General features: G+C 46.2%; 1 protein-coding gene across 1 annotated transcript; it reads right to left on the reverse strand.

Moving 5' to 3' along the window:
* Positions 1-800: 800 nt before the first annotated feature.
* LOC144158669 (uncharacterized) lies at positions 801-18,211 on the reverse strand. The gene is made up of 6 exons (XM_077689702.1): positions 18,187-18,211; positions 16,947-17,070; positions 12,176-12,320; positions 6,740-6,873; positions 4,469-4,580; positions 801-1,688 (listed from the first exon to the last, which is right to left on the reverse strand). Exons 2-6 carry the CDS (start codon positions 17,032-17,034, stop codon positions 1,469-1,471), a joined length of 699 nt encoding a protein of 232 aa, XP_077545828.1. The 5' UTR covers positions 17,035-17,070; positions 18,187-18,211; the 3' UTR covers positions 801-1,468.
* Positions 18,212-20,137: the final 1,926 nt, after the last annotated feature.

Genomic DNA, 20,137 nt, shown 5'->3' on the forward strand with positions numbered 1-20,137 from the left:
CTTCATTTGGCTTCCCTGACTACCGGGAACACCCTGCGTGACCTCGAACCGAAGCGCTATTCAGTGTAGTGTTCTGGGTGCATTATATTATTTAGCTATGCGGTAGATGTGGTGGCCGGCCAGATTAGGGCCAGCAAAGCATGGATACAACCTGTACAAACTTCGAGAGTGTGTGTCAAGATCGTCAACTGACGCGCGTTTGGCTGGTCCTGGAAAGGAGAATGGCGATGAGCATGCATGGAGACGTACCGACGTACTCAGAAATTTTTCTTTGAGCTAGGCTGGCGTCATCTATGATGAAACCCTATTTCATGAAAGCAGCTTGTGGTCGCGATAAGTCATTCATAAGATACTTGTGCAGCCTCGTAACTCCCAAGATAGTTCACTGCATTAAAAGTAGTCATTCGTTGCGCCTCACTGGGCACGTATTTCGGAGGAAACTGCGCTATGTTCGAGGGTGTCAGCAGCGCACGTGCGTATGTACGTACGCAGAAATGCTCCGCAGGAGTCATTCTGACGCCACATTCTCTGATAGGAAACGCGAGCGAAGCGAAGCAACACAAATGCTACTCAGTGTACTTCGAACGTTCCTTTACTTGGCAGCTTAACCTCAGGCAACATCTTAAATTGCACGCCACTTGCACAACACTCGGTACTCTTATATTAATAAACTGACTGGGTAATAGCTGAAGACATCTCAAGAATTTCAAGACGGGTGGCTAAATTTCTGCGCCAAAATTCTTCCGGCTCAATACAGCCACCTCAATCGCATAAATGATTTTCAAAAATGTATACAATCCTACTTTACGAGTGAAGAGTTTATTTCCAAGCAGCAAACAGGTTTTACATTGCTTGAAATCCACGCAAAAAAGCAGCACATTTTCAACGGCGGAATTGAAGAGCCATACAAAAGTTATGTCTAATACCCGTGCTACAAGGCCATTTCAAAAGCCTTCCGAAGGCCGTTGAACCTATTTGTCTATTAAATGCCCCATCGTAATTACACAAGGCGCATTTGCAACTGAGCGTTCAGCTTCCAATCGGAAGTTGCCGTACAGCCCAGGCATTAAACAGATGAGACAGCCATTCTGATTCCCCTAACACCATTTTCTTACGCGCCTTTATTTTCTGTTTTCATTAAGTGTAACCGACAACGGCGTGAAGAATAAAAATCAATGTGCGACGCAGTCACTACGATACGTGGCACATTTTGCGCACCATTTTGTACATGACTTTCTTTCCCAAGAAAGAGGCCCTCCGTACGTTTAACGCCTCTGCACCCAACGGAGGCCTGTAGTGCTTATTACTGCAGCAAACAGCAAGTGGTACTACCCCACTGACTGCATTACCACCAGGTAGCGCCACTGTTCTTCTGTAGACGTATCGCCAGCTCAATGATGAAAGCCTGAAGCAAACTCGGGTTCCTGGTGCAGACTCCGAGCGACGGTAAAGTCTCTTCGTTGCATTATCATGAAGAGTACATCCAGCGCAGGAAGGAAACGGTGATTATGCACATTAAGAAGCTTTTGGACACAAGGGAAGGAGCCGCCGACGAAGTGTAATCGCAGCCGGTCAGGAACGCCACCGCTTCCCGAGCTTTCGAGTACGCCGCCTTCGCTCTGGTCAGAGGAACCGAGCATTCGGGACGAAGGGCCTCTTCGCGGCATTCCCACCGACGTATGGTGATTCTGAAAAACGGACATGGAGTAAATTTGTCTTGGGCCGTAAATATCCATGTGCGAATAAAATCTGCGTACGCGCAAAGTGGAAGAATAGTCTTTCAGTGGAATTCACAAATATAGGGGGTCAATTTTGGGTCAATATGAGTTTCCACTAAGTTACGCCATGCGTAGGATCCCGGAAAAGCAAAAATTCAGAATACGAATGAAAACCCTTCATCATGGTCCTCAATATATCATCCTCATCGTCATCAAAAGCAGCAGCAGCAGCAGCAGCCTGTTTGATGACCTTTAAGAAATTTGAATTTTGTAGCTTAAAGTTTATTTCCCCACAACGATACGCTGTGGTTTACACAAATTAGAAGAAAGTTGTGGCATGGAAAGTGGGAAAAAAGCTGCGCTATAGCAGCTTGACTAGCCCCACCTCCCATGCGTAAAAGGCAGCAGAACAATGGCACAACCAGCCCCATACGGTCTTCACGTATGATTGCAAAAAAAGAAAATAACACCCCAGTGCTTATTTTTCAAGTACACTTTACATGCACACTTGGGTGTTTACAAGAGCATAAAATCATTATAAGGCGAAAAAATGTCGACAAGGCGATTTATACCACAGTAAGACACGATACCAGAAAGGAGCACACTGTTGGAATTTGCATGCATTTACAAGGACTCGATGCAACTTCTCACTGTATAAACATTCTTAATATATCACTACCTGAAATGAGACGCCAGTACTGTTCTGTAAGCTTGAACTTATTTAGTATGTGTGGGAAAGAGTATTTTAACATCTGGGGTCCCTGATTTGTTCGTGGTTTGGGGATGTGCCAGTGGTCAGATAAAGGCCTGGAGGATAAAGGCCTCTCCCGTTGGAGATATTCCGTTCCAAACTAGATACAAACCAAACACTTCCGCTGCTACGCAGAAATATAATTACACGTGTTGATATGCCGCACCCACCCCCAAATCAACCGTAATTCAACGAAACCAACCTAGTTTGCGACAATAAAGCACACAACTGAGCAGAACGACATTTTATAGTACAAAAATCACGGAACTTTTGCAACTTTTCGGCACTGCTGGCGTTTCACTCCAATTATTGGCGTGAAAAGCAGCGATTCACCCATAGGCTACTGCGGCTGAACAGCGGGCCTCATTTACAGTTTCTAAAAACGATAAAAAGTGCGTTCTGAGTGAACCGATATGTAGCTGGGTGCGTCCAGGACGTGGCGGGCTTGTATCCACAAGGTAATAGAATCTCGCCTCCCGTCGACTTCCAGCTGCCTACCTGGAGTTGTCGGAAACCACTCTTGCCACCAAATGTTCTTAATTCATCCCTCCTCATCACATGAAAAACGTATCACAATACAAACAGCAATCATCATTAAGTTGCAACTTCTTTATTCTTATTAAATTACCCTTCCCGTCATTAAGCACCTGTCTTCGTGTTGGGCTAGTCTCTTTCTTTAGCAAGCAACAAACGTATGCGATAATGGCATTGTGTGTAGCTCATCTTGCGTAATGTCGATTACGTTTTCTTAGTTTCGTTGTTTCTTCATTTGCGCTTGCAGGACCTGACACGGTTGCACACTTAATCTCCAATTATTTGCAGCATTCAAACGTGATCTCGCATGGGGAAATACTCTACATGGGCGCTGCCCTTTCTCCGGTAGTGCATTTCTAGCTTCTCATTTACATTAACGGGACAGACAACAAATTCTTGTGGGGTATATGTTTAATAGCGAAACAGTTTTCTAAGACACCTGGAACGTTTGAAAGCGGAATTTTTAGCCGCACCAGCTTTGCGTATAACCGCCAAAACCAATGCTGGCCACCATGATACTTAACCGCGCAGCAACATATATCTGACTGTTCGTGAGATAAAAGGCGGTAGTTAAAAACCTGTCCCCAGTTAAAATAATCATAAAGTGTACTCTTTCTTATTTCTTTGTGCGGTTTTTGAATGTCGCATTGAAATCGGCAGAGCTGTGTGTATACCTACAGTCATCAAAAGTGTGAACAACCACAAAGAATGAGGTTCCGGCGTATGCACAAAGTGGCAGCGAGGTATAGCGCCCTAGGTAATCAGCGAGGTTGTGGGCATGCGTTGGAGCACGGTGTAAGAATATTCTTACACCGTGGTTGGAGCTGCCGAGTGCAGAAAGTCAGCCTGGTGAGCTCCGATTATCATCCGCCGAAGATACGCAGGTGGCTAGCGTAATCGGCCGCTCCGTGCATAGGCCGGCACTCGCTTCTTCGTTACTGTTAACACTTTTGAGTAGTGTACGGTAGTGTCACATTTAAAGACTACATAGCGCCACCTTACAGACTTCCCAAAGTTTAGTACCAAATTAAGATTATATCCACCAATTTATTTATAAATTCCTTGAGGTTACCCCACTATATAAAACGCTGGCTTTCATACGAGGTAGAGGACATGAACTCCACCAAAACTGGTTGTCTGTCACCGGGAACAGAGCTTGCATCCAGCGCAGATTGTTTAACACGTAAACATGTTTGGTGTCAGGGAAAACAAGCACGGTTTCGGCCAACCAGAAAGAAAATCGGTTGCTCTTTCTCCCTCCAGCTTAGGAAGAAGTACGTTATGGATTCGTTCATCTTATATAAGATCCTTCATTTTTTTATTTTTATAACTTTTGTCATTTTAAGCAAAAGCACCGCGCACTATTTTCGAAGTTCTGAACTAGCAAAGAAATTTTAACAACGTGTTTCAGAATTTCTGGATTGTTATCGTTATGCAGCAGCTATTAAAGTTCCAAAGAACTCACCGGCAGCGTTCGCTGTTTGGATGGTAGGAATTCGGCTCATGTTCTGATGGAGGCGGAGGATCGCATTTGACCATCTTATCGTTGTCCTCGCAGGTCCTGGCTCTTTGAAAATCTGCGCAAGACAAATGTGCACTTCGATATTTTTGCACACGCCGAGCTTAATAGAGGGAAGATTTGAAGCGAAAGTGCCTGTTCACCCATTATCATCAGCACCAACAACAACGACATACTAAGTCTGCTGCAGGACAAAGGCCTCCAAACTCACCACAAACGAGGCACTTGCAGCCTTTGTTCCGTATTAGCGATCTTGACAGCATGCACATCATTAAGTTGAAGTTGAAGTGTATTTGAGTCATATTACAGACAGATGTCATATGACACTGGAAGCGCCAGGAAAAAGTTGCCTCAAGGGCAACTTGACGAAGCCCCACGCTCCCACAGGCGGCATCACGCAGCACCGTCAGAATAGCTCAGCAAAAAAAAGAGACAGTCAATACAATAAATACAGCAATCAATACAGTGGTGCTAAAAGCAATCAATACAGCAGTAATGCATTCACAAAAGTACAGGTCAGCCAATGGCGTAACACAGGAATGCCGCATATGGTCTTAAATTTCATGGTCACACGAGTTGTTTACAATGGGAATATCGGAACGCGCACGAAATATTGGAATCATGGGTGAATCAGCAATTACAAAAAATAGATAATCTTCAAGTATCAAGCATACAGATGTGTTCGAAGCATTGCAATCGGAACATCACCTATAAGGAGAAGGAGAAGAATAGAGACAGAAAGGCAAGAAGGATGATGAGGTCCAGGTGTGGGTTTGCTTCTCTGGGCTGGAGGAAAAGGATTGAAGAGCTTAAAGAGATTGGAGGGAAAGAAAAAAAATGGCTGCGTATCTTCTGACTTTGCTGCAAATGTTGTCAAGGAACAATAGTTTTTTGCCGTCCTTGCACGTAAACCCAACCCTTCTCTCCCCACCCCCTTCCCCCGCCCACCTCTCACGCCTCCCGTCTCGCTCCTCTCGCGGTAAACAAGGTGGAGGTTTGCTGAAGTCAGTTCAATTATCCCGCCTTCGCACAGCTCGCACGCCGTCAGTTAGGATCTTTGGTACTATGAAACCTGAAATGCAGCCACACGCCCTTGGCTGGGACGCGTGCTCATTTGTTTATTCGGGTTTGAAACGTTGTGTTCAATACGTTTTTTTTTTATCTGCCAACGAGGAGCCGCTTGGAAAGGCATTGTTGTGTGGCAATCACCGCATTTAAAGGGGCTCTAACCTCGCATACGAGGTGCTGCGACACATGTTTCTCCCCATAGTTTAACATTTATGAGCGACGTTGCTGAGCCATGAGGCCGCAAGGTATGCTGCGTCAGATTTACCAAACGACCTTGATGGCGATTTTCTACACCTAAACACAAAACGTCGGCGCAACCATAGCCAAAACTTTAGAAAACCCCACGTTCTTCACGGAGCGTTAGGCCGGAAGGTCATCATTTTTTACTATATAAATATCATGAACTATGTAGCGGAAGTATGCAGCCGAGGCAAGGCAAAACTGCCCTTGCATTTAAACGTCCAGGGGTTCTTTTTATTCTCCGCTTTATCTGGTCGCACTGTAACAAAGCTTTCACTCGACATACCTCACGGCCTTGACGGAGAAGTCTGCGCTCCAGCTTGCTCTTGCGGGAAATTGCAATAGTGTTAATCGCTAGTGTGGGAGTTAAATAAGACGAGTGAATGCGTATGAACGATACAGATAGACAGGATTCATTAATGAGACCAAAGAGGTCCGCCCTGCATAATGCTGGTCTTGCTACTTGAGATGGTTGGTGAACATGTGATGAGGGTTAAATGCTAACACGAATATTACAAATAAAAAAAGGAAAAGCGAAAGAAAATCCACCGCACGGACACACGCACACATTAAAAAACCGCACTGGCAGTCACAAGCTGGAGTCGAGTCCAGAGTCTAAGAAAACGCACAACGGCTTTAAAACCCCGCACCGCACCGTCTTCGCTGTTCCAGGGGCCCAAAAAGTCATTCATGCTGAGTGCTCTCACCCGTAGTAAACTTCGCGCTGTTATTCGCGCCGAGCTTAAATGTGGACAAACACAGAACAGGTGTCCACTGTCCTCTCGTACACCGCAAAGGGGACACAGAGGTGATGCCACCAGACCGATTTTGTTAAGAAAGCTTTTGGTATAGGCTACATTGACGTTATGCCCACACTCATACCAATCGAAATAACGTAAAACTTCTTACCCTTGAATAGTTCAATGTCGCAGATGAATTCACGCATTACTTGGTAACCTCTTTCCAGTCGGGTGATGTCCATTTCAGCCTTTTGAGGGCATTTGGCGATTAACTTGTGGCATGGTATTTTTTCTGTTATATTACTGCATAAAAAAGCACAAAACAAATCCATTGCAGAATAAATTTGGCGGGGAAATGTATTGAATCAGTCGAAGCGTTTTGTTATGAGCCAAGTGGACGACCTACAGGCTTTAAGTAGTCAGGATGTCTACCTACTATTCGGCCAGTTGCACTGACTGAACTATTTTAGCGTTATCTTTTCGTCAGCAAAAGGCAATACGTTTTGGCTTTCTGATAATTTCAATGTTAAATGTATGCCATCTGAACTTTAAATAGACAAATTCTTGGCATCGGAATTCATTCAGCATATATCCTGGGCTTCATCGAAGAAAATATAAGCTAGGACAAAATTTCCAATTTGGCTGATGTGCAGCTGTATGGCTGCACTAAAAAGCTGTACACTGTCACAAAAACTTCACGATAAAAAAAAAACCTCTGGTCTCCCCCCTCTCCTAAACTACCAAGCAAGCAGAAAGGGGTGACCGGTGATGTGCGCATCCGTAGACGGCATAGACACCGGCCCAAACGTCGCTGCGTAATTCCTTCGAGGTGTTCGGCCCTGGACAAGTAAAACCAGCCAAAACGTCACTGCCGCCCGAACTAGTTTATCGGCGGGCCTGGGACGGGCTCGGGCAGAGGCCGTGGCACTGCGCCGGGCTTGGGCTTGAATTAATGGGCCTCGCGATTAACATTTCCGACGTAAAGAGTAGAAAACAGCATTAAAAGGAATGTTGTGAGTAGATTTTCATGCGCCTCTTGACGTTAGTTCTATGCATTAATTTTCAAATGCGTTTCGCAAGGTCTAATAGTCACTGTACTGTACTTTTAATGGTATTTCATGTACTGCACTAACATTTTACATTGTGGGGTATCACATACCATAGATACGGTTATAAGGAATGCCGTATCGGGGAAGGCATTCATTCGGACAACCTGGAGTTCTGCACAAATGTCTGTGAACGCGTGTGTTTTACATGTTGCACCCATCGAAATGTGGCTTCCGTCGCCAGGAATCGAACTGGCGGGCTAAGGAAACAATTCCTGAGAATCCACTGACATATTCGTGGATTGAAACGCGGCACCAAAAATTTCAGCCCATTAGCTTGTGGCCGAGACAAGCAGGTTACGTTGACAAGGATATGATCTGCAAAGGGGATGGTGTCTGTGATGCAAAAGTACAAGCTATTATTACGCCAATGAGACTTTAACTGCAGACGGTGGAAGCTAATGTACGCGCACTACCTAACCCTAAATTTTTGTATTTCAATCCATGATGTTCTGTACAGACTAGAGGCTCCATCTGATTGCCCGCAACAAATCATCATCATCATCATCATCATCATCATCACCAGCCTATCTACGCCCACTGCAGGGCAAAGGCCTCTCCCATTATTCTCCAATTACCTCGGTCCTGTGCCAACTGTGACCAATTTATCCCCGCAAGCTTCCTGATCTCATCTGCCCATCTAACTTTCTGCCGCCCCCTGCAACGCTTGCCTTCTCTAGGGATCCACTCTGTTACCCTTAATGACCAGCAGTTATCTTGCCTTCGCATTACATGACCTGCCCACGTCCATTCCTTCTTAATTTCTACTAATATGTATTTAACACCAGTTTGCTCCCTGACCCACTCGGCTCTCTTCTTGTCCCTTAATGTTACACCTATCATTTTCCGCTCCATTGCCCGCTGAGTCGTTCTCAATTTAAGTTGAACCCTCTTAGTGAGCCTCCACGTTTCTGCCCCGTAGGTGAGTACCGGTAAGATGCAGCTGTCATACACTTTCTTCTTCAGCGACAATGGTAGGCTGCTATTCATTATCTGAGAATGTCTGCCATATGCACCCCACCCCATTCTTATCCTTCTAATTATCTCTGCCTCATGGTTGGGATCTGGGGTCACAACTTGGCCTAAGTAGATATATTCGCTTACCACTTCCACTGCCTCGCCACCTATCTCAAACTGCTGTGCTGTCCCGGGGTTATTGATCATTACTTTAGTTTACTGCATATTAATTTTCAGGCCCACGGTTCTACTCTGTTCGCCCAGTGCGGAAAGCATGCTTTGCAATTGGTCCCCCGAGTTACTTAGCAAGGCAACGTCATCAGCAAATCTGAGGTTACTGAGGTATTCTCCATTAACCCTTACTCCCACCTGTTCCCAATCCAACGTTCTGAATACTTCTTGTAAGCATGCTGTGAATAACATTTGAGAGATTGTCTCCTTGTCTGACACCCTTCCTTATAGGTATTTTACTGCTCTCCCTATGGAGGATGATGGTAGCTGTAGACCCATTTTAGATATCCTCTAGTATTCTTACATAATGCTCATCTACCCCCTGGTTCCGTAATGCCTGAATGACTGCTAGGGTTTCGACCTAGTCAAATGCTTTCTCATAATTTATGAAGGCTATATATAGGGGTTCAGTATACTCTGCGCACTTCTCTATCACCTGATTGATCGTGTGAATTGTTGAATAACCTTTACGGAACCCTGCTTGTTCTTTAGGTTGACTGATATCTAAGGTTGCAGAGATTCGGTTAGCGATTACCTTGGCAAATACCTTGTAGACGACTGAAAGTAAGCTGATCGGCCTGTAATTTTTCAAGTCCTTCATGTCGCCTTTCTTATGGATTAGGATGATGTTCGCGTTCTTCCAAGATTCCGGTACCATTGCGGTCATTAGGCATTGCGTATACAGGTCTGCCAGTTTTTCAAGTACAATTTCTCCGCCATCCTTCAAGAAGTCTGCAGTTATCTGATCCTCACCAGGTGCTTTGCCCCCTTTGATTTCTTTCAAAGCCTTCCTTACTTCTTCGGTCGTTACTGGTGGGATGTCTATCTCCTCTGAGCTACTGTCTCGTTCGGCATTATCCTGTATGTCCCGGCTGCTGTACAGATCCCTATAGAGCTCCTCGGCCACTGTGACTATTTTATCCCTATTTGTGATGACATTGCCTTGCTTATCCTTAAGTGCATACATCTGATTTTTCCCCACACCAAGACGTCTCTTCACTGCTTTCAGACTACCTCCGTTCTTTACAGCGTATTCGATCCTCTCCATATTACACTTCCGTATGTCAGCTGTCTTGCGCTTATTGATTAACTCTGAGAGCTCGGCTAGTTCTATTCTGTCAGCTGCGGTGGAGATTCTCATGGTTTGCCGTTTCCTGATTAGATCTTTCGTCTCCTGTGAGGGTTTACCAGTATCCTGTCTAGCCATAGTGCCCCCACTTCTACTGCACACTCCGTGATAATGCGTGTAAGGTTGTCGCTGGCTTCCTGTGTCGTAAGCTCGGCTTCCTCGTTAAGGGCGGAAAATCGGTTCTGCAGCGCGATCCTGAATTCTTCTACTTTACGTCTTACTGTTAGCTCATTTATCGGCTTCTTTCGTACTAGCTTGTTGCGGTCCCTCCTCAAATCTAGCCTAATTCGAGATCTTACCATGCGGTGGTCACTAAACCTTACCCTTCCGAGCACTTCCACATCCTGCACGACGCCAGGGTTATCGCATAATATGAAGTCTATTTCATTTTTGTGCTCCCCATTCGGGCTCCTCCAGGTCCACTTCCGACTCTCCCGTTTACAGAAGAAGGTATTCATTATGCGTAGGTTATTCCGTTCTGCAAACTCAACTAGTAGGTCCCCCCTGCTATTTCTACAGCCCAGACCATAGTTCCCAACTGCCTTGTCTCCAGCCTACTTTAGCATTGAAGTCCTCTTGCCTACTTTAGCATTGAAGTCCCCCATAACTACGGTATACTGTGTTTTTACTTTGCCATTGCCGATTCCACATCTTCATAGAAGCGTTCCACTACTTGGTCGTCGTGGCTGGATGTGGGCGCGTAGCCCTGCACCACCTTGAGCTTGTACCTCTTATTCAGCATAATTACAAGACCTTCTGCCCTTTCGTTAATGCTATGGTATTCGTCTATGTTGCCAGCTATGCTTTTATTGACTAGAAATCCCACCCCCAGTTCTCTTCTGTCCTCTAGACCACGGTAACATAGGGCGTGTCCATTTCTCAGCACCGTAAAGGCTTCGCCTGCCCTCCTAACCTCGCTAAGTCCTATTACATCCCATTTAATGCCCTCTAATTCCTCGAACAACATCGCGAGACTTGCTTCGCTAGATAAGCTTCGCGCGTTAAACGTTGCCAGGTTCAGATTCCATTGGCGGCCTGTCCTGATCCAGGGATTATTAGCACCCTCTGCTGCGTCACAAGTCTGACCGCCGCCGTGGTCAGTTGCTTCGCAGCCGCTGGGGACTTAGGACCGAGGGTTAATTGGCGTATTCACGGGAGGTTGTGGCCGTTAGTACACCAGGGTGGCCAATCCTGCTCTGGTGAGGGAGTGCATTACCGGCAATGGTCGCCGGGGTCAGGCCGCACCCCAAGCCCCTTTGTGCAATTCCATCAGTACGCGGAATTTTTTTTTTTAATCCGGTGGGCATTGTCCGGCACCGGGATTCGAACCACGGTCCTTCTGCACGCGAGGCGGGTGTTCTACCTCTACGCCATCGCTGCAACCTGCTGCCCGCAACAAATACACTCAACCAAATATAAATTTCCTTCAGCGTCTAAGCCCGGGCCTGGTCATGCACACGCGCATCCTTCTTAGGCTTAAAAATAAATGGCCGGACCAATGACGGGCCTGGGTTTGAGGCGACGGGCCCGGACCGAGCCCGGGCCAGCCTCACTTATGGACGCTCGGGCACGGACCGGTCCCGGGCTTGGTGTTAAGCAACGGTCTAATTAGTGTCGCATCATGGTGGCGATGGGAGCAGTCGTACTTGATTTTACCCAACCGGCCGAAAACGCTTCCGCTCACCGACTTACCACAGTCACTGTTAATTATTAATAATGACTCTGTCTAGTCAGTGAGCGGAAGCGGTTTGGCCGTTTGGGTAGAAATCAAGAGAGACTGCTCCCATCCAGTACAGCGATTCTCGCTTGTGTCGTTTCCCAACTGCAAACTGATCCTGCCTGTCTTGATTTTACCCAACCGGCCAAACCGCTTCCGCTCACTGACTAGCCAGAGTTATTATTAATAATTAACACTGACTCTGGCTAGTCAGTGAGCGGAAGCGGTTCTGCCGCTTAGATAAAATCAAGTATGACTGCTCTAATCGCCACCATGATGGGACACTAATACGACCCTTGCCCGTGTTATGGGCCCGGGTCTAACTCGGGCATCATAAAGCGGGCTCGGACCGGGCCCGCGCCCTAAAATCAGGCCCGTGTAGGGCTCTAGTCCCTTTTATCGTTATTAAAGTACACACTATCGCGTACGACAAGGTAAAACCTAAAAATATGTGAGGTGCCTTACTTGCAGGCTATGTGGAACGCTGAATTGTTCAAATGGTGGTCGTGGTCTGGTCTGAGTCCGAGATGCCACAACAATTCGTCGTAGATTACGTAGCAGCCATGGATGGCCATTCGTGTGCACTGTTCTTCGAGAGGCACATCTATATCTAATAAAGAAAAATATGTTGTGTGGGTCAAGGCAGTCTCACAAACCTAATAAGAAATCGGCCTGAAACAATGTAGTTTTTATTTTTGACGTTATAAGCGGTCATGCTGGTGGCTCTTATATGTACCAACGTCTCGAGTTACTTTAACACCACCACAAATAGTAAAACCGCGTTTGTTTCGGCGAACCTTCTCGTGAATTAGGACTATATGATGTAAATCACAAATGAAGAACAGAAAGCCGCAAACTTGGAAGATAAGTATTGTAATCCCTTAAGCAACAAAAACAGATAACAATACAACAAAGCACAATACGCCCATACGCAGAGGCACTGCCCTATCCTCCTTCTTGTACTTCTTCTTGTGTGCTACTCTCTATACACTGCCCTATTTCCTGTCTCCCTGTATTTCTTCACAACTTTTCCTTTGCACTTGTCCTTTGAACGTTTCCTTTACAGGCTTCAAGTTCGAAAGTTGCTATACTTGCTGTTCTAGGTTAATACCGTTTATTGTAGCAAAAAAAAAAAAACGAGAAAGATACAACGGTGGGTGGCATCTTCTTAGTCCAGCGAGCCATAGGCCGTAGCCGCTGCCCTAGCCCGGGAGGTCAGGTTTTTCTGATCCTCAAGCTCAGCACTGGTCCGCCAGCATTCCCATTGCTCCAGGGTTGGCGAAGGGAGTGGATTAGCGTGGTCAGGGTATTTCCAAACTTAGTGATACGTGGCGCCGCATTCCAATTTTGCATTGCGCGGTGAACGCTACCTGGGAACAGCTAGTCATGTTGTAGTTGTCGTTGCTTTCTGCCGACCGTGCGACTCAACCGTGTTTTTTTCACTACATTGCTCCGTTTGTAGCCTCACACAATATCTCAGCCTAAGCATATTTAAAGGGACATGCAGACAAAATTGATTGATTGATTGTGGGGTTTAACGCGCCGACGCAACGCAGGCGATGAGGCGCGCCGTAGTGGAGGGCTCCGGATTAATTTTGACCACCTGGGGATCTTTATCGTGCGCCGAAATCTCGTACACACGGGCGTTTTTGCTTTTCGCCTCCATCAGAAAAGCGGCCGCCGCGGCCGGGAATCGAACCCGCGACCTCGTGCTCAGCAGCGCAACGCCTTAGCCACTGAGCCACCGCGGCGGGTATGCAGACAAAATATAAGTTTGTTTTATTCGAAAGATTTAGTGTTTTATAGTGCGCTCAGCACTTGTCCGACAATAAACGATGCTTCGTTCACTGAGAAATTAAACATTTCAAACCAATATATGAATTCTCCCGCTAAATCGTGTGTTTTCGTGACGTCGACAATCACGTTTCAGAGCAAGGCCTTAAAACTAAAGATAGCCTGCTGGCCAGGGCCGCTACCATCTCAGAGACGGCCGTTTGGTTATCTTGTTGACCACCGAAATTCCTAGGGACCGTTGAAGTGCCAGTGTTCGCACTTGGCTTCTGGCTGGACTTCTTTACCCGCCGTATTTTATTAGGGTTCACACCAATCTTTTCCTAAAACGTAACCTGTGACTCGACAAACACGATCATGTAAGTGACCGTGCCGCTTATGTCAGTGTGTAAGTGCTGAGCCAGACAAGTACAACCCGTCCGGCGGCTGTGTTAGGCAGTGTCAGCCGGCAAAGTGCCGCAATAAGTGCTTCGGTGTATACGCGTTTGTTCGCAACTTCAGTTGTTCACCCCGCCATTCTTACTGCTATAAAAAGAGTATGCCCTAAATGTAAGCACCAATAGCTCAATCGGCAAGCTCACAAGCCCTGCCTAATCTGCGTTGGCTTTTGCCGGCCTCAGCCAACCGCAGAGCTGGGGATATGACATCATAGGCTCTGTTACGGGAAATGAGCAAGTTGGTCGCATGGTCATTCCCTTTTTTCCTAAGTATGTAGCTTATTCGAGTGAAGTTTATGTTAAAAGGGGTGTCAGTATGATTCTAAAGAGGCACTGTTTCAGGTGAACCCAGCCTGTGTTTTGTCTGCATGGCCGCTTTAAGCACTGCCTACCGCATTATACGAAATTCTGAGTTCCCGGGCTTCGCTCATAGTTAACAGAAGCAAACTATATGCGAAAAAGGTTCTTCGCACATATCATGGCCCCAAACAACCAAACAACTATTCTTTTCCGAGACAACTAAATGAAACAAAATACTGCCGATAATTTCACAAGAGCATTGAAGAACATCGCAAAAGAATTTAGTGCTTTTGTGCTCTGCAAAAAAGGATGACCACCAGAGCTGGGCTCAGCACAAGAAGTGCACTAAATTAACGCCACGTTGTTTGTAATATGCGGTTCAGCATACTCCATATTTAATTACCTGAATCAAGCCCGGACGGACTAGTGCTTTAATCTACCGGACAAACGGACGAACATAGTGTTGCCCGTTTCGCTTCTGTAAAGCCAATGAATGGACAGCTGGTGGGAATCCCACAATATCTACCACTTTACTGTGAACGAGGTAAATGTGAACAGTGGATAAACCTCATCTTTATGTTGTATTTTTTGCTCGATGAAAGTCATATAATGTGTTTCTTTATAGTTGCGACAAAATAAGAATTAGAGCCCTTTTCTGTAGCGATACTCCCTGCGTCGACGGTCATGAATTAACAGCAGCCGGAATTCTTAACGCCTACAACTTCACTATGAACTAAGTAATCATGAGAAGTTAATGAAGCTCGGCATAATAATACACTCGCCCAAGCTGCCCGTCTGGTCTGATTATTTTCAAATTACCTACATCTCATTAAGAGCCCCGGAGGCTTCCCCTGAAACTTGGCTTTTCCGCAAGATCCAATTGTCTCGACGCGAATATTCTTGGTGACCCCCGTCGACAAACGCAGTGTTGCTCAGCACCTTTCCTTTAGAAACTCCGCTGTGAATTGATACGGCCTGTTTCACATCCGTTATAGGCAAGTGAGCACGGATTAATCACGCTTTCGCTGACACCGTAAACGTTCTTGGTCAGTGCGGCGTGCTCAACATTCGGCCTCGCCGTCCATTGGGGGTATCGTACTGTTCATGCTTTCACATGCTACTACGTAGGCCGGACGCTTCGTTTTGCGTTATGCGCCCCTTTGTCCAACTCGCTAAAATATTTTGCACATGGTTTGCCATTTCTATTAAGTGCCCAAACGAGAAACACGCCGTGCCACCCGCGTAGTCTTTTCGCATACGGCATGCTTCTGCTTCGAGGCTCCCGATCTCTGGCGCCAGCGATCCTCCGGTGACGACACGGAACCCTCCTGCGAATGTGCATTTCGGACGCTTCGCCTTCGCGAGACATGCTCGGATGCTTTGAGCACGTTATGCTAACGCATTATAAATATTTAACCCGCTCATTGTTAGCACAACAGCATTGTTTTCAGAAGCATTTTGTTCACTTCTTTCCTAAAGCTTTAAATTTAATAACAATAATAAAAGCGCATATTTTTTTCGGTATGTCATCTGATTTAAAAGCATCATTTAAATATAAAAACTCTGGTGCATCTCTAAGGCATCTGTCAGAGACAGGAAGTTCACGCGACCTGTGCTAATTTTAAGATTACCACTAAAACATTCAGCACGTATCTGTCGTAGTTTGAACCATTTCAATGCCGAATGTCGAATTTCTTTACTTAAATGTGTAGACCACAAATCAATTATTTTGTATCGCAGGATACCCTTTTCAAGAATCAGTAATCTGTCCCCATAACAGAAGACAATTCGCGCAGCATTACCGAAAGCGCCGCTCGCACGTGAGGCGATGGTCCTAAATGGGTGCAGACCGGATGAGAATAACCGGATGAGGATAAAACAAATCTGTTGCAGGTATTCCCGCTCCGCAGGGAACAGCCAAACTACCGAAAGCATGGCACTATCAGCAGTAAACTACGCTCCACACGATGCAAGATAACATCTTCCGGGGAATGGAGGACACACGCGCAGGGCACGTGCGCCACTTGAGCCCTGCAAGAGCGAGCTGAACAAACCGAGCGAAGACATATCACACATGAAATTGAGTTCCAAAGAAGCCCGGAAGTCATAACTACGTTAAAGTAAAATTTTTAGGAACTCGAAGAGCATTGCCCATACAATACGTAGTGCAGCAGGGAGAGAAATTTAATGGGGTTATGAAGTCAAACCACAACTTTGTTCACTTTCAAGAACAAAAATATTGAGGTAAGCACTTAGCTCCAATCTGGTGACGAAAAAGTTTTTTCTAACAAAATAAGGCAAGAAATACTGAAAACGCCAAAATTTCGCACCGCAAGTATGCATTGTGGGCAGGCGTGATGTCATATATGGGCTAGCACTGAAAAATTGTCATCAGTGTTTTAACTGCGCGTTCGCATGCAAGTGATGCGATCAAACAGAATTTGTGGCCCCAAGACAATCACCCGAACATGTTTTTTGGCGAATTGGTGGAGCTACCCACTTCTGCTGTGCAACAAGACCATGTTTTGACGACTAAGTGGGTTCCAAGACATTGTGGGTTGGCGGCCAAATTGGCAATGATAAAAGCTGAAGTGTGCTCCATGTGCAATTTCGGACACTCGCTTAGATATTTTCTTCAATTACAATATTTCGTAACTTTGTTCCCCATCCACAAATCATTATCTTTCGCGTGAAGTGCATTCGCTCACCTTCTGCAGGAACGACACTGATAACGCACACAAGTAGCCAGAAGGTGGAGGCAACCAACGGTCGCTCAAAAGAGCTCCGAGCTCCCATGCCGCCTATTCTCGCTGGAAACCCCGAAGGTAAGACCTGAAATCAAAAAGGCAAATGTGTGAAGGCAAATCATTCCTTTGCTTCGAATCTCCATCCAAACGGAGTTATCATATCGCCAACACTAGTTGAAATCTGTAATTACGATGAACTGCGCGGCAGTTCGTTACGTTTATGGCGCTACCCAGTGCAACCCGTATGTTCTCCGCATAAAACTCTTGGGAGGCGAAAGTAGGCCGCAAGCTTCCAGTCGACAATTGGCCAATGCTGCTCTCTGTATTATTACAAACCTTGATAAGTCTGTTCGCAGGCGACCCTAAACCTAGAGCCCTTTCTTAGTTTCACGAGGAAATGGAAGTTGTTCGTGCACGAACTACCCAACTAAAAGAAGGCACGGAGTTTGCTTCCCGTGTTTCTCTCTCTCCCTCTACCGCTCTATTCGTCCCTGTGTGGAGGCAGTAAAGGATGTAGGATTCCAAATGTTCACTGAAATAGATGACTCTCGTTAGAGACGGCTTTGTGGATTCCGCGGCCCGCAAGTCTAAAATTCCAATATTGCCACCTTCTGGAAAGCGCAAGCGCCGCAAATAAAGTTTGCTTGCTTTTAACGCGTACCAAAAAGATTTCAAAGTAAAAAATAATGGTCCTACGTCAGTTGGTTTAGCCTAAAGCGAAGCTCATTGCACCAAAAATAATATTAGAAGGAAGCTATGCCCAATAGCTTCACTTCACTTCCTTTTAGTTCCCTAAAGACCCCACAGAGGGGTGTAACATGAGGGGTTGGAAGTACAAACATGGTTGGAACTAATCTTTTGGAACCAATCATGGTTGGAACCAACAGCTGGAACCAATCTTGCTAGGTATCTTAATTTCATAATATCTGGCAGCGAAGACCGTCGCCATTTGGGCCGAGAAGTGCAGAAGGAAATCATAACTGAGCCCCGCGCTCTTATCTAAATTTAGTGCATTTCAAAGTGGGAGCTTTTTCTTTAAAAATAACGTAAGAGGAAGACTGTGGTTGCTAACTGGACCACACCTGTGTAGCTATCGTCTTTTATTTTGTTATATCTGGCACAGAGGACCGTCAAGATTACCGCCGAGAAGTGCAGTCTACACATTACAGAAAGCAATCAAATCTGAGGCATGCTCGCTCACCCGAAATTTAGCGAACCTTGCTCCATCTACATTACAGACTGGCTTGCAAGATAACCGTTTTCACCACTTACCCAAAAGACCACCAGCGCGTAGCAATAGTCGCAAAATGACACACAGCCGCGATAAACCAACGAACTACCTCGGCGAAGAGAGGCCGCACCACACCGACTGCTTTTTCTCCAGGCACGCGGTCCGCACACCGAGTATCCGCTTCCGACGCGCCTTCCGATAAACATACGCAGTTTCCGTCTGGAGCCTAGCGGCACTAGCGGAACGCCCTCCTACTCCTATTGAGTCAACAGCGGAGTCACAGACTACGCCCAGAGTATGCCGCTACTTCCCTCGGGCTTTGACAAAGTACACGTCAGTCTTACGTCACTGATAATTCCAAGGACGCCGCCCGCGCCTCGTTTATTAGCAAGCGAGCGTGCTGAAGTTATTCCTGGCACGTTTCAAACTGCTGCAGCTGCAACTGAAAAAAACTACAGACACGAAACGCATACCGAAGACAAAGATTGACGTTAGCGGCCAGGCCAACAAGCCGGTGTTTGCATTGGGGAGGGTTAGTAGGGAAGGTGAGGGCACCGTAAAGGTCCGTACTCTCTTCAACACCCGGATCCGGCCTTGAAGCTCTCCGCGGCGTCTCGTTTTATGGCGTCTGCCACCCGCTTTTAGCCAAGCGTGGACCGTCTAGCGCTGCCCTGAATTGCAATGTTTGCTTTTACTGCGGTTTGTGCGTGTTTGACTTAAAATGCCCTACGCTGTGTTTCGTGTTCAGACGTTTGCTTGCAGTTGCAATGAGTTTAGCCTGTCCCGCTTATCGTGTTCGGGAGACGAAACCGGCGTATTCAGTATGGGTATGGCCAATGCGTGGGGACTGATTGCAGTAAGCTCGAGCTTCGAAAGCGTGGGGGCGGTCGAATGAAGCACGCAAAGTTTGAAGGGCGACTTTAAACTTGGGGTCCGCCAATGCTTCAAACAAAAATTTCTCGCGAAATTGTGCTCCAATTACTATCATCACAGGAAAAGCATTCTTTGATGTGAGATAATTACACGGTATTACTTCACTACCAATAAACACCTGACGATCCAAATATTTTGCGGGGAACAAATCAGGCAGTCTGAGCAGTCGGAGTACTGTACCTGTGAGTCATAGAGATAATATACTGACTGTGTGAGTAGTGCATGTGCGGGTGGGGCGATGTGAGTAGCGGTAGTATAGGTGCAATAATTTTCGCCTCGGTGCTGCCTCAATGTGCTTGGTTCTGGGGCGTCTGTTTTTGACGGAAGGTCGCTAATAGACCCTACGGGGCACCTGAACATCACAAAAACGCAACGTTTTGTTTCGCATGAACGTTACTACAACCCAAGCAGCAGAAATTGCCAATACCAAGCATGGCAAATCATCAGTGGCCAATGTGTCCGAGCTTGGCAATACCTCGGCCGCCATCATTGGCTGGCGCTTGGAAAAGGTGACAAGCCAACAATTGGCCAAGCTCTGGAAGGCCAATATTGGACAACGCTTGGCAAAGTATGTTGCCATGATATTGCCTATAGGTGGACCCCAGGCTATTTTCATGCACATTTCTGGCTTTGTGGCCAGTCCTTATGACCAATGCTTATTTTATGAGTTGCCTCGCGGCCCGATTTCTGCTTTATACATGCCACTGGACAGGAAATTATTTAACGAGTGCGCATTATTTATTTATAGCGCACTCGTTAAATATTCTTTGTACAATGGCATCTCTAAAACAGAAATGGGACCGCGAGACACAATAAACAAACTGCATCAACTTTGCGAAGCAATTACGTGACTTGTCAAAAGCAAGTGAGCAACACAACACGCCGAGTCTCTCTCTGTAGTTTTTTATTATGCATATCAAATTTACAAGAAACCTGGCTTAACAGTGGCAAGAATACGTACACAAACACGAAAGCAAGCACACACATT

The sequence above is a fragment of the Haemaphysalis longicornis genome, unplaced genomic scaffold (genome assembly GCF_048455015.1).
Source record: "Haemaphysalis longicornis isolate Haplotype H1 unplaced genomic scaffold, Haemaphysalis longicornis Haplotype H1 scaffold_10, whole genome shotgun sequence".
Taxonomy (NCBI): Eukaryota; Metazoa; Arthropoda; class Arachnida; order Ixodida; family Ixodidae; genus Haemaphysalis; species Haemaphysalis longicornis.